This window comes from Nannospalax galili, unplaced genomic scaffold (genome assembly GCF_000622305.1).
Source record: "Nannospalax galili isolate Female #2095 unplaced genomic scaffold, S.galili_v1.0 scaffold102, whole genome shotgun sequence".
Taxonomy (NCBI): Eukaryota; Metazoa; Chordata; class Mammalia; order Rodentia; family Spalacidae; genus Nannospalax; species Nannospalax galili.
In genome coordinates, this window is record NW_008351958.1 from 1,757,856 (window position 1) to 1,773,558 (window position 15,703).

At 39.4% G+C, this 15,703-nt stretch overlaps 1 protein-coding gene across 4 annotated transcripts in view; it reads right to left on the reverse strand.

The window, feature by feature from the left end:
- Eya1 (EYA transcriptional coactivator and phosphatase 1) overlaps positions 1–15,703 on the reverse strand; it is a 158,252-nt gene that overhangs the window by 116,370 nt on the left and 26,179 nt on the right. Inside the window, exons 4-7 of one of the 4 annotated variants that reach the window (XM_029553972.1) lie at positions 15,188–15,265; positions 6,656–6,725; positions 6,189–6,331; positions 2,341–2,463 (exon numbers count right to left, since the gene is read on the reverse strand). In XM_029553972.1, the coding sequence (XP_029409832.1) occupies positions 2,341–2,463; positions 6,189–6,331; positions 6,656–6,725; positions 15,188–15,265 (414 nt within the window). Of the gene's footprint in view, positions 1–2,340; positions 2,479–6,188; positions 6,335–6,655; positions 6,726–15,187; positions 15,266–15,703 lie in introns of all 4 variants that reach the window. The other 3 variants (XM_029553971.1, XM_008848877.1, XM_029553970.1) reach the window with 3 other exon arrangements.

Here is a 15,703-nt window from a genome sequence, read left to right on the forward strand (position 1 = left end):
CATGTACTAAAATCCAAAATCATCTGAAAGCACACTTGTTTTGGTGAGTGATACTCAACCTCTATTTCTTAAATTATCTGTGTCCAAGGACAGGTTTTCCCTCCTAGCCTTTACAGATTGACAATGAAACAAAGCCCAATTATCTACATATGACCAACAGAGGGAAATAAAAAAGAAATACAAAAATCACATTTAAGAATCATTTGACTCATCAACATGAAATTTGCTAGCAACTGAGTATTAGTTTCTCAAACACCAGCTCTGAGTTTCTGTTCTTGGCCCCAGCATATGGGCAAGCAGAGGCTGAAGACCAGCTCAGACCTGAAAACATGCATTGGCTTCTGCTCAGAGGACATAGCAGTCATCTCCTCTCCTTTAGCATCGCTTTTCCTCCACAAGGCCGCGTGACTGGTAGACAATGGGACCTACCATGGTCTCTTGTGTGTTTCCCTCACAGTCTGGAGGAACTAGAGTGGATTAATTTGCTTGTCTCTTTCCTTGACAAGAATGAAAATTCTATGAGCAAACAGATCTTGTCTGCCTTACGGTGTTTTTCATTGCTCTAGTCGAGCTCTGAGAAATTCATCAATGAAGCCTCTCCATCACCTTTTGTTCCCTTGATGCCTCTACTCAATGGATATTCAGTATACATAAAGACTTAGCTCTTTTTCAAGGTAGCTTAAAAGTTTTAGAATATGGCATATAAGTAGCTTCCTTTTACCAATAAATCCCATCTTCTATAAGATAGTTTTATTTTGTAGCTATTAAACTACCAAAACTTTATAATTCAGTCCTTTCTATATCAAAAGCAAAACCAAATGTGAAAAAATTAGTGGACCTTGACCAATACAATTCTAACTTGGCATAAAATAGCATAAAAAGGTAAAAAATCTTAATATAAGAAATAATTAAACAAAATAAGCAAAGATGAATAATACCAGTAAACAGAAAGAACATTTTATCTCCATTTAAAAAATGCATACAAAAACAAATATAAAGTTAGCATCAAACAGCAACATACACCAATGTGTGCACGCATAATACACAGTCCTTCCTTATGTAAATACTTGATGCTTAAATTAGCAGAAAACAGCTTATGTCGAAATTTCCCATTTACACCTGCTGAAAGAAATAATTAAAGATGCAGATAAGATTTGTATAGCATTGTTCTCCATTCCCAATATTAGGGGAGTCAATATAGTGCACTGGTGAATACATGCAGCCACTACCATGATGTTTTGAAAGAGAACTTACTGATGTGAAAAAATGTATACAATATATTTGTTCCCCAAAACAGCACATTATGAGACAATAATGCACAATGTAGTCACCTTTGCATATGCACAGAATGCTGTCTGTGGGATATATGACTGTAATTATTTTTGCTTCTCCACATTTTCTAATTTATTTGCAGCAAATAGTAATCTAATAAGCACGTAATAAGTATAAAAAGATGAGAAACATAAAAAGAATTCCAGCAGAAAGTAGGAATGAGTGAATTTCTGCAACTTAGCACCATTATAAGACTAAGCACAGTTTGTGAAGCTGATGTGTGGTAAACACAAGATGTCAAAAGAATGTTCAATTACATGAAACTTCTCAAGTCCCTTACAGACAGGTATGTTTGCACTATCACAATCTGTTAATTACAAGTAATGTGTATGTAGTCTTGAGATGGCTTTGAACATGTAAAATCTGCATTATCATTCCATTTGAATTTCACTTATGTTTTGTCTGCAATTTCAAGGAGAACCCTGAGTGTTGGTTCTCAGAAGCACTGTCTTGACAATCTATTGGGTTACCTATAATTGGATCTGTGTAGATTTGATTTTGTCATTGGTAGATCATTAAGTCAATCATGTTACATACTCTATTTGTAGAGAAGAGATTGCTATCCTCAAACCCCACTCCATCATGAAAATGAAGAAACCACGGTCCTCTTAGCTGTTAGTTAACGCCAAGTGTACAGTTTACTACATTTCAAATGATAGCCTCCTACATGGTTGACTTTGTCTGTCTTTTCATTCTCTTTATCTATTTTTTAAAATCTAATTGAGAGCTTTAGAAACAAAAGCAGCAACTTCAGCATTACAAAAAAAAGTCCTATAGCATTTGTAAAATAATCTTTATAAATTATCCAGTCTGTCTTTCATACTATAAATATGGAAATTCAGACTCGGAAAATAGCCAGTAAAGAAGTAAATTAGAAATGTGCAGCTGTCCTGCCTCAGCTCAATCCACTTCCCTCATCAACTCCCATCTCAGAGAACTGCAGGTTTACTTTAGAAATTAAAGCTCAGCCAATAACTGAATGAAAGCAATGGAAGACTGTATACAGACCTTGCATCTGGTAGCTGTATGGTGCCTGTCCAGGCTGAGGGGTACCAAAGCTCGTGCCATAGCTGAGAAATCCCGTCTGTCCAGGCGACTGAGACTGTGACAGTCCACCTTCTGTCTTGATGCCTGCCCACAATGCACCTAAATCAGTTAGTGACAGCTGATCTATCTGTCCATTTTCAGAAGCTGGCAAATAAATAAAATCACACACCTCCAACCGATCGTTCATAAATTGTACCATGGTGGCACAGGATATGAATGCTCACTATGAAACACCATAAATTTTCAGTTTTTAAGAAATCTAGAAGTTACATAAATCACTCTGATTGCCTTTATGTCACTTTCTAGAAAGTATAACTCTCGAGGCATCATTTCTATAATTCCTTTAATTATTTTACTACAGTTGGACATCTCTTTCATAGTCAAGGAACAGCCATAATGCAATGTTAGACAGCCATTTCAAAGTCACCATGTTAAATAAAAATCTCTCTTTCCAGGAAAAGTCATTAATTAGAGTCTCTAGCTTGGCAATTTTTTTTTTCCTCTTTTTCTTTTTTCTACCATAGAGTTGATGTGAGAACACAATGCATTTTGAAGTCAGAGGAAGCAATACTGATACAGAACTAAGCGGCAAGGGGGAAAAGTTTCTCCCAAGTTTCTAGATTTTTCCATAAAGCAAGCACAAGAAAAGAAGAATGTCAAAGAACTGAACCTTGAAAATAACCCAGTGGTTTATAAACAGATGAAAATGGCCAGTAGTGACCTTATCATCCCTTATTTTCAAATACTTAAATAATTCTTCTTAAATGCAGGCTAAAGTACATTTGTTTCTATATTTTTATATAAATACAGGTTTATGTTCTTATATGATCACACAAAAATAATTTATTTGTGGTCCCAAGTACTTCCCAAAGCACAAGACTGGCATACTAATTCCAGGATTGGGCTTGCCAACACTGAGGTGCTCTGCTCCGAATCATAATTAAAGACAGTCCTGAAAATGAGCAACTGTCCTTAATTCCCACAGAGGGAAGAGGGAAACATTCCTGCCAAGAGAATTCACATTTTTCAATAATCTTGGTTTTCCCTTAAGATAAATGATATCTTTAGGATCTAGAATACACAGTAGTCTTGCTGTTTATTTCCATTTTAGGGTAATTTCATCGGTAGAATGAAGTTAGGTAATTATCCTAAGGCAGTGGAAGGATCTCGGCAGAGAGTGCTTGAGTATCTCTGAAAACTTCATAGTGACCTTAACATTGAAAGGTTTGGACATGATGTAAAAAAAAAAATGTGATGCGTATATCTATAGGCAATTTCAAGTCAGTGAACAACTCATACATGTAAATGATCACTGGAAACACACCTGCACCAGACAGGTGGCTGGATAGTTCTGGAAATTCCCTTCCTTCCCATGGTGTCACCTCTAGGGACTTTCCCCCTTCTTTCTCCATTCAAGAGTGTCCAGATCTCCTAACAGCACCACCTGCTTTTAGCTTGGAGGTTCAAGTAGAGGCAGACAACACCAACAGCTACATCCATCCCCCAGAATTCTACCTGCAAGGCAGGAAGCTCATCTTCTAGGGGCCTGCAAGAGGAGTGGGGTCTAATCTAAGGAATAATGAATTGTTTTCCCCAAACTACCCTGCTATTTCCCCTATGAAAATCTGTGCTCTAAGTAAAAAGTCAGTGGTCACAGGCCCTTAGAGAAAGTGTTTTAAAATAATCTGGACCTTGAATATCTGCAGAAAAAAAACTCTAAAGCATGTGTTCTTCCTTCCAGATATAGCAAAAGGGACAATGTGGCATTATTTTTCAGTACTGGTACAAGGAAAATAGAACCTCTCAGCCAGAAGCACTCAGGGCATCTCCCTGTAACCAAGGCTCCAAAAGAGCGAAAGGGAAGGGGAAGATCAGGAAAAGGTTGAGGACTGAAAATTATGCCCAGGAAACTTGCAACCATGGAAAGTGCAGGGGTCCATGCCTCTTCTACTGAGCCTCCTCAATCACTCTCCATCCCCAAGTATCACAGTAAAATCACAGTCCTCATTCTGCCACTTCTGACTTTCTGCTTGGCTCACCCTCTGCTCCGCTCCCCTCCTTCAAAAGTTCAGACTGCAGGTCCATTCGCTCATGGTTTAGACTGAGGAGAAGGAAGGAGAGAGGGGCAGGAAGCTGGGAGTGGGGCAGTGACAGGGGTGGTTCTGCACGTCAGAGCTAGTAGGTTAACAGTGCTTTGTGTTGTGTCTGCTAAAAAGTCGAAGGTCATGTCAAACAACCTACAAGTTCAATTCTGAGCACATAAAGTGAAGACTGTTTTGATACAAATTAAAGCACACAAGCTTCACAATGCAAATCACAGATCCTCCCTCCTTCATCCCCACGTAGTTGAAAGGAACATTACAGAAACTTTGATGTGTTATCTCCTACTATGAAAATTTTTAAATAAAAGTCATGGAAATGAAACATCACTTCAGAAAGTCTATTTTTAAGGCTGTTTCTAAAGCCTGCTTTAAAATAAGCACCTTGCTACATAACATTAAGTTCTGATGGTTCCAAAATAAAACCATAAAAGCTAGAGTTATATAAGTTAGATTTTTATTTTCATGCATTTTATGAGACAATATATGATCAAATGGCTTGAGGTCCAGACACAATGCTAAAAGGAATATAACTTAACTAAGCATTTAATTTTTGTTTTTTTTTGAGACAGAATCTTCCCAGCTGGCCTGAAACTCAATATGTAGACCAGGCTGGCCTGGATCTCTCTGAGATTCACCTGCCTCTGCTGGGATTAAATGTGAGTGCCACCTCACTTGATTAACCTTTTAATTATGAATGAAATACTTAAAAAGAACAGTAATTCTTTCAGTATGCTGCTGAAAATATATTTTAAAATACCAGTGAAGGTATAATTAGACCAGTTGTCAAAATTATATGCTATCAAGTATAGAATGACTTTTTCTTCCATTCTTCTCCTATACTCAAATATATATATATATATATATATATATCTTCTGGGAAACTCCGAGAGAGAGAGAGAGAGAGAGAGAGAGAGAGAGATCATTAGTTCTGTGTTGTTTTCCTAATAAAATACAAATGCTTCATATATTTCTATTTGGTTTAATTTGTTTAAAATTCCAATTGCAGCTCAATGGAAGACAATGTGTTTCGAAGTTTGAAGTCTTCTGTAAATAGAACTTTGGGATTTGGTTGGATTTATTTTTAATTTACAGGTATTGACCCTGTAACAATTGAGTTAAATTACACCAAGATAAAGATAATCTCCAGGTAGGAAGGAACAAATGGCATGTGAGCTTTGAACGCTTCCTGATCTGCCCCTTCAAAGTGCGGTCCAGGAGGTGATATATAGATCACTTTTCCTAATGGGTGATAACGCTGAAATTTGATCATACAACCACCCCCAGGGTATGGGCAAGAGTTTGTTGAATTCCACATGTAATTTCCTAATCATAGCCAGGCATCTGATAAATAGGAAATGGATCTTTACCCCAAAAGACTTCGTTCATAGAAGTTTTATCGCAAATATGCACAAAATACTTTGAATTCCAGAGCCAAGGGCTCAGATGCCAAATTCAGTGTTGAGATATAAGTGGAGAAAAGGGAGATTGAGAGGAACATGACCCAGGGAACCTGTTTACCACCTCTGACTTCAAAATAAGAGTTCACTGTCCTTACAATGCTAACTAGAAAGAATCACATGAAGAATTTAAAACGAAAGGTGACAACACTTTCTAAAATGACCTGATATCAACACTCTTGAAGTACCACTCAAAAACATTCATATGCTCACTAGAGCTCATCACTACAGCAATGGCCAGATGACTCACCATAGGAGGAAATTCCGTAAGGCTGTCCAGGCTGTGGGTACGTGGCGTAGGCTGTGGCTTGTTGCATTCCTGTGGTAAACTGTGTTTGCCCATATGCAGCCATAGTTTGTGAGGAAGGGGTAGGGAGAATATGTGGGTATGGTCTGCTATTTGTCAGGAATGACAGAAAATAGAAAGCCCATGCATTAGATGGAAACATGCAAGGTAACCAATGAACAACCACATCACAAATTCCAGTTAAAGAGTGTATCTTACAGTCAAACTTTCAACTCTAATTCACCATAGCACTGACATTCTTCAGTGTCTGCCGGGTGGTGCTCAAAACCAATTTGCACATACATATTTAACTAAGCTTCTAACAAATTCATTTTCACTTAAATTAAGATCTAACATGGGCAGAGATGTGACTTGAAATAAGGTAAAAGTCTACTCAGAAAAGTTATTGATTAAGAGAAAATACATCTTACTTGGAAGGATAAATCTGTGTTGGGGAGAACTGGTGAGCTGGCCTCGGACTGAAGCTGCTGCTCCCGAGAGCTGAGGAAAAGAGTAAAACAATGAATGGGAATCCAAAAAAATAAATAAATAAATAAAATAAAATACTAACGATGTAGAAAACACTGGCACATAATGAATTATAGTTTTACCATAGGAAATTTCAGGTATTTGACCTCTGTGACCTGCAGGCATGGTGATTTTATATGGTTCCCCCTAATAGAAAGTTAAAACTATAAAAATGAACTCATAGGAGTGGCTCTAATTTTAAATAGACTCATAGAAAACACAATCACAATCTTAAACACCCTTCATGCTGTGAGGTCTTTATAAGACTGTGAGGAGTCTGGTCTTCCTTCAGGAAAGTCAGGCTGAAGGGAAGGTAGGAAGCTGAAGGATCCTTTGGCTTATTGTCTATAGGCAGCAGGAGCAGGCAGACCTTGGCCTGTATTTGCGAGAGACCTGGTCTAATCTCCATTTGCCTGCATTGATTTAACAATTTTTTTAAGTAAAAATGCATTCCTTCAACTATCTTAAATGTCTCGAGTTGAAAGCTAAACCTGTGTTTTCTCAGGCTGATCTGTGTTTTCCTTTTCTTTTAGTTATGTGTATTTCAACTTCGACATTCCAGTAAAAAATTATTTTTCTTAAGAGGCATTTAAGTATTCAAGCCAAACTTAATTTCTTATTTCTTTTCATCAGATTTACTTAACTCAGTATGTTTCAGAAACATACCAAACTTCTAGCAAATGCTTTTTGATTCATTTTGAACTAAAAAAGCAAAAGTCCATTTTAATCAGGATAAAGTTTTAAAACAGTGCTTCTTAAGTACTGTTATAAACATACGAATGTATACCTACATATAACAATGTATACACGTATACAGATATATACATAGACATATACATAATCATCTATACCTCTTCATATTTGTTTGTGTTTGCATATTTTCCCCTCAAGCTTCCTAATCTCTGCCTTGCTAAGATACATATTATCTGTTACAGTTACTAAAGATTGCAATATGCTTACTTTCTTCTTCCACTAATAATCACCGTCTCCAGGGTCTCTGTGGCAATAATAACTGTATTCTTTACTCACATTCTTCTGTAAAGTCCCATGAACTCACACTGTTGTATGTTTTCCCATTTGTCACAGTGCATTTATTCTTGTTACCCTTTGTTTTCCACTGGGTGCTTGGGAGAAGGGAGCAGATTTAAACCTTAAATAGAACCTTAAAACAGATGAGCTGCCCTTTCCAAGGGAAATAAATGAGAGATAATTCAGGGACAACAGGTCTAGATGCTTCCTAGTCTTGCAAACTGCCAGATTCTACCCTTGGGCTGTCACCTCGGCAGGTGCAGTTTATACTAAAGAGATGGTGGGACAGGCCAGCTTGTGTCTCCCTAACTTTTGGCAATTACCACATCCCTTTTGGCTCCAGGCCTGTTGCTGAAGGGTAAGGAAGCAATCACCCAAAGATAAGTCCTGTCTTCCCCTGTGGGAGAATTTGTTAAATACTGTGGTTTCTAGAAGGCAGGGGTTAGTGAGAACAACACACTTGGACTCAGGACTGCCACTTGTGAGGACAGCCTCTTCCACTGCCCTTGACTAACTCTTAAAAAAAAAAAGAGTCCGAAGGCAAAGGAGACCTCTCCTCCAGGTTACCAGAGAGAATTATCTTCCCTGGACAATCACAATGAAAATAATTGTCTATAAACCAAACGCCCCAATGCTGCCTGATGATGGAGACCACAGAAACTTCTTTTATTCTTTCTAGCTCCAAACCATGTTTTTCAACTTGTGGGTCATGACTCATGAAAAGTTAATCTCTAAGTAAGTCTCACCCATCAATGTATTTACAAAGAAAGCAAAGATACACGGGTTGTTTATCACACAGGGTAAGGTAAGTCTGTGAAGCCTGCAATCAGAGTATATGTACGGTATATACATGAAAAAAATAAGAATTAGGGGCTATGGGGTGTGGAAACTGAGCACAGTGTTGGGATCAGAACTTCACTTCAGTTCCAATTAAATTCTAATTCTCATATGTGGTCTCAAATCAGCCCTTCCAAGCCTCTATAAGATGATGGCAACACCGCTTGCTCCCCAGGCTTCACAGAGCCTGTGAAGACAAAATGAGAAAACTGACAGTTATTTGGACAGTGTTTGTATAAAGAAGTGACTTTCTCAAATTCCCACTATCTTTGTCATGACCTTTACCCTTCTTTTTGTATTAACATTCTATGTGTGTGCAGATGCACATATGTATGCACATATGTATGCAAGTGTGTATGTGTGGAGGCAGAGACCAGAGGTCAGCCTTGGGTATCCTTCCTAGTTTTGTGAGACAGGATGTCTTGGTTGCCTTTGAAACTCACCCACTAAGCTAGACTGGCTACTCAGGGAGTCCTAGGAGCCCACATAACTCTGCTTCCCCTCAGCTGAGATTACAAGTGCAGACCACGACAGCTGGCTTGTTTAAATGGGTTCTGGGGGTGAAACTCAGGTACTCATGCTTGTAAGGCAAGTGCTTTACTGGCTGAGGCCACTCCCAGCCTCCCTTCTGTGTTTTTCATTTATTCATTTTTATTTTATTCATTTTATTACAATCTGTCCAGGAAATGCTCAAGAGTGGGATTTTTGACCCCTGTTTTACACATGAGGAGCTCAGGGAAGACAGAAATAGTATCTTTGGAGAGAGGAGAGAGAGAGAAGGGGAGGAGGGAGAAAGGAGTGGAGGGGGAGGGGAGGGGAGAGGGAGAGGGAGAGAGAGGGAGAGGGAGAGAGAGGGAGGGAGGGAGAGAGAGAGAGAGAGAGAGAGAGAGAGAGAGAGAGAGTCACATTTGAACTCAGAGAACTCAGCTCCTATAAACTTCCTCCATCGAAATTCATTCCCCTGACATCCTACCCAGGAACTAGAAGCCTCACCATCACCTCACTTCCTCCTTTCGTTATGCCTCACTGAAATAACCTGCAGCCAAGGGAGCACTTGCCCTGTGTTCCACTTAGGGGCAACCACCGTCACCTCCCACTCTTCCTCCCTCCTGCCACCATAGGATCTTTCTTAAGTGAAGGCTCTTCACATTCATTCCACAGCTCCTGATCTTTTGGTCACTCACATTATTCTAAGAATAAATGCCAAGTTCCTCAGCTCGGTGTACAGGAGACTGAAGCGGCCGCTCTCCTGGGCTCAGTGCAGTGCAGCCAGCCATGCTCCTCAGGACTCTGCGCGCATCATGCATTTTTATGCTTATCCTGTTCTTCACACTATGCCATCTCCTTGTAATGCTCTTCCTTCCTTTGCCTGACCAACCTACCACCATGGGGACCAAACTGCTGCTTTTCTCTTTAGGATAACGTCTTCCTTCTCTGCACTCTCTTGGGCTGTTATACACACTGACAAAGCAGCACTCAGCACATTGCATTATGTATTTTAGTATGTAGTCATTACTTTTTTCTGTTGACCATGAGCTTCAGGGACCAGGGACTTCTTACCCCCACTGCCTCAGCACCTGATAAAGCCTAGTAATCAGTAAGTAATCTGTAAGTAGTATTCGTGTAGTAAAAATGAGATTGTGGGCTGGTGAGATGACTCAGTAGGTAAAGCTGCTTGCTGCCAAGCCTGATGACCTGAGTTAATGGAAGGAGAAAACTGACTCCTACAAGTTGTCCCCTGACCTTCAGATGCCCATGGGGCAGGAGCATACCTCAAGTACATACACATATACATACAAAGAATAAATAACTAAATTCAAAAAATGAAACAAAATACGACTGCAGTCATAAGAACTTTACCCAGTTTGTTGATCCATAAACTGGAGTAAATGGTATTTCCTATGAAATAATGAATGGGCCATGAAGACTTGATGCTCTTTACCTAGTTAAGTGTACCTAATGACTATTTCAGCTGGTAGAACATGCCATATCCCAGAGCTCTGCATCCAAACCCCTGCAAACCTCTGGTAGCTCATAGCCAAATATCTACCATGTTAAGTTTAAGTACTTTTAATAGTCTCAACCACCTTTGCAAAAGGAATCCAGAGATTCCAGTGGATTTTAATGTTCTGAGACCAGAATAAGCTAGAGCAAATGGAATGGCTCCAGACTAGCTATGAGGATGAATAAAATAGTCACCCTACCCTTTATAAACTCCAAATGACATGACTCATAGAGCCTTGGAACTACCCAGACAACCTGTGTCTCCTTAACCTGTGTTTTAGCATATTTATATGCAATTACTCTATTTTTCTCTCCTTCCATCACAGACATGAAAGAAGCTCCCCCAAATCTTGTATGGACAAGAGAATTCAAAGTGAACAATGATTCCAAGAAAGAGAATCCACTGAGCAGATGCAGAGAACTTTCAGAATTCACCTGACCTCAGTCCACTCCTCCCCCAGGCAGCTCTGATATCACTGGTGACATCCCTCAACCAATCAGATCAAAAACAGACATGAGCTTTCACCCTTCTCTTTCCTTCACACTCACATATCCTTCTATCATAAGCACAGTGTTAGCTCTCCCTGTCAGCTTCTCACTTCCACTCCATTCCTTGAGCCGATCCCACACTATGGCAACCAGAGAAGGCACCTCCTCATCTCCACTGCATGGGATGTAACCCAACAAGATCTCTACAATAAAGTTCTGAAGTCCATCTGTACCCATACAGGGATGGCACGTTTGGAAGGGCTGCTGGCCAGTGACAAAGTACTGGGCAGGATGGCATGTCTGGGAGATGGCCCCACTGAAGTGCATTAGAACTGAAGGCAGCCTAAGTTACTTCTAGCTAGCCTCTCATTCCTTCCTTCCCTTTCTCCTATACAACGTCCCCCTAACAATATCCTGGCATATTAGCCTTGACCCATTTGTTCTTCTGGGAAGATGTGACCTTCTGAGCCAGGGAAATGCAGAGCTCCCTCCCTCCATCTTGTTCCTGTAAGCCTTTTCCATGTAATAAACAATGGCCTCTGTGTGTGTGTGTGTGTGTGTGTGTGTGTGTGTGTGTGCACATGTGCCTGCATGCACTTGTGTGAGGAGACCAGAGGTCAACATGTAGTGTCTTCCTTAATAGCTTTTCATCTTAGTTTTTGGTGATCAGACTTTTACATGGGTGTTAGAGAGTCAAACCAGGTTCCCATGTTTGCAGGGCAAGGACTTTACTGCTGAACCATCTCCCCAACCCCAAACAATTTAAGACACAAATTAGACCATGCCACAACCTATGGTACCTTCAGCTCCAAACTCTCCACCCCATACTATTTCTTCACTCTCTGCAGTCTCTGCTCAGATGCCTTCTATTTTAGGGGCTCCCTCTAAAAAGGAAGCCCACCCACTGTCCCCCTGTACTATTTGCCCATCTTTCATTTGCTTCATAGTACTTTTCCTGATCCATGTAGAGCAAGGCTCACCATTTCTCTATGTTATGATTCCCTCTCAAACCTATGAAAGCTCTGCGGGGCATGGATCTTTTCTTTGCTGTATTCCCAGTAACTATAACATGGTACAACAGATTGTAACTGGTGAATGGTGAATAAGACTCTCAAGGTTATGTCTTTTCATGAACAGTTAACAAACTGTATTTGTCATACATGCTTTTTTTCCCAAAAGGCACTCACTTGTTTATATTTTATAATACCACTAGACATTGTATGATTGATATCATCAACTGCATGAGATGCTTGACTAACAACTAGTAACAAATTTAGGTTTTACAGATGTGTCAGGAGTAGCCAAAGGCAATACAACATTATCTTCAATTAAAAAAATACTTTATTTATTATTTTTATTTTCTGTGTATGCGTGGACTGCCTGCATGTGAGTGAGTGCACCCATGTTGTACAATGCCTGCAGAGGTCAGAAGAGGCTGTTGGGTCCCCTGGAACTGGAATTACGGACAGTTGTTAGCTGCTATGTGGGTGCTGGGATTCAAAACCACGTCTTCTGCAAGAACGGTCAGTGTTCTTAACTGCTGAGCCATCTCTCCAACCCCACATTATCGTCAATTCTTATGGTCGTAAAAACTTCAAATCATTAAAATTCTGGGGATGAAGAAATGGCTCAGCAGGTAAAGGTGCTTGCTGCCAAGGCTGAAAACTTAAGTTCAAGTACCTGGACTCATATGGTGTAAGGAAAGAATGAACTTCCACTAATAGTCTTCTGACCTCCACACTATGGCATACATGCATGAAATTAATTAATAAATTTTAAGATAATTGCTTTGTACTGGTCAAGGATAAATGAGCCAAACATAACAATGTTTTCAAAACTCAATTAACAACTTTGTGGCTTTCCCCTCAACTGCATGCCTCGGAAAACTAACCAGTCTCCTCCAATGTTTCCACACTGGCGTCGGGGGACATTGCTAGATCTCCTTATGAGACAGACAGGTAGCTACCATATCCACCAGTTTGGCTCTACTGCCATCCTTCTTCCTAAGATAGTAAGAGAACATCCATCTCCACAGTGCTGAGCCATCTCTCCGGCCCCTCAACTTGCACTTAAAATTATAATCTTTGGATGCATAAATGTCATACATATGCTTAATAAAGAAATTCTGGAGAAAACACAATAACAGAGAAAATAACAGTCAAATTTTATCCCACCATCCATAAACACTATTTTTGTTTCCATACACATAGATACATGTTCATATATATAACTTGCCTTTCTTTAACAATAAAGCTGTGATAGTAATAAATGCATTATCACATAACTTACACTTTCTCAGGTCATTGAGTTTTGTACATGCTCTGGCTTCTGTCATCAATCTTAGTACAGTCCACCAACTTTACCACCCTGTAAGCTTCCAACATTTTCATCTCCAAACTTTCTGAGCTATCAGGCTTAATATACCTGACATCTTCAGGTAGCTCATACTCTCACTCAACATGCCCCAGACTGAGGTATCAATTATGCTCAACATACACCTCGCTCTACTTCTCTCTCTGCCTTGCTTTCTTCCCCCAATGCCTATTGGTCATAGATGACTTAAACTCTACTGCATAAATGCATCAACTCTGTCATCTTCCCTCATCTACTGTCAGCTTTAAACCTCGTCTCCAATATTACTTCCCCAGTTTAGTTCAAAATGCTGTAATTGGCCTCTCACTTGAGTTCAAATGTTTCCAAGCACGTGTCGCAGCACTTATGATTGTGCATAAGGAACAAATCAGCAGCCTCTTCTTTGATGTCTCCCATTGCACAGAAGCTAAAACAAACTCCAGGTAGAACATGTGGTCCTCCTTGGACTTCTGCCCTGGTCCCCTCTGCAGCATATCCATACTGCTCACACAGCACACATTAGGAAGGTTAGAGCACCCTTAGTTCCTGAATCCCATGCCCTCTGTGTTATGGTCCCCTCCCATGGAGTGGCCAGTCTGTTTGGTTCCCTATCCTGGTTCTTAAAACTAAATTCAGGCATCTATTCCGGGGCATTTTTCCTACCAGCCTATCTCTGCCTGAGTTCCACTGTGTCCTTACCTGGGTGCTCTTGGAAACCTGGGTCTTCCCTCTGCCGTTGTCAAACTGTACTGGGATAATTTTTCATTTGCTGATCCCATTATGCCCTGAACTGGAACCATTTTCATACATCTATGAACTCATAATTGCACAAAGCACTTTGCCTGGCATAAGTCAAATTCCAGTAAATGTTTTGTAAAAGAACAAATGGACATAATACGCTTTGATCTTTTCTCATTTCTTCCATCTGCTATCATCAGTGCCCAAATTATGCAATTATATTTAATTTTATATCGGCATATAATTTCCCTTAGCTGTGGTGTGTCGCAAATAAATGATTCTGAGAACTTTATTATTAATCATAAATTCATAAAGACACAACACTTCCAATAGGCCAATCCTATAAATTAGCAGATAACAGGAAAGGGGTTTAAAATTTAGGAATTATCTCTGGTGGAAATCACTTTCCAATGAAATCATCCCATCAGGGTAACTCAGCAAGTCTGTGGCCAGGTTCTCACAGTAAGTCACTGCCACCACCACATTCTCATGAGTGCTTTGACTATGACAGATGACAAATGCACATACTGGTTCACCGATGGGTTTATTTGTGTGAAAGAGGTGAAAATGTAAGGATGCACAGTCAACTTACTGCAGGCCTTGTTTGTGCAAGTTAGTTTTGAGGGTACTGGTGTACCATGGTGTTTAAGAAAGTCAAACTTTGCCTATCCACATTTGCATAATTGGGAAAAATAATAGAAATGGGAATATGAGCGACATCATTAGCACAGTAAAGATAATTTATTAGAAGAAAGGGGAATAAAAGATCCTTTATCTTCTTTGGATACCAACATTATCAGGAAAACACTTCGCCACAATGAATAAAAACAACAGAATTGCTCATCTGTAATTTGGAAAAGAGCTATATTCCACATGTGTATTATATGCCAGAATATTCCTATACTCCATCACACACACATACTCATATGTAAGTAAACAAGAAAGTCTGTGCAGGAAGAACGTGCAAATTGGAATTCATTCCTTACCTGAACCTGAGAAACTGTCTAAAGCCCCGTCTGTGGTTGTTGATGCTATTTCACTGCTGCTCATTGGCTCTGTTTTAACTACAAGAGGAAACACGTGTCATGTATTGAATTAATGGTTATTTTTAAAGATGCAGGAAAGGAAATATAACATTCAAAAGATTTGTAAAAAATAATTTTATAAAACAACCTCTTCCCATCTGACGTAAGTCAGATTTTCTTAATAACTTTTAAAAAGTCACATGCTAAATTTTTTTCTAAGAAAGCACCACACTATTACAAATCACCCTTTAAATGAAGAACTTCAAAAGTAATTAAATTCATTATTACCTTAGATATTTACTATTTGCTTATTACAAATAAAATTATCTCTTAAAATATGCATAATATATGACATGAAATTATTTCTTAGTGTTTATAGGAAAATCTGTTATTTAGCTAAACAAACAGAAGGATAAAAATGTTTGAAGAAGTAGGGAGTAAGTGGCTGTCCTTAACCCCAGTGTTGATAGTAGGTGT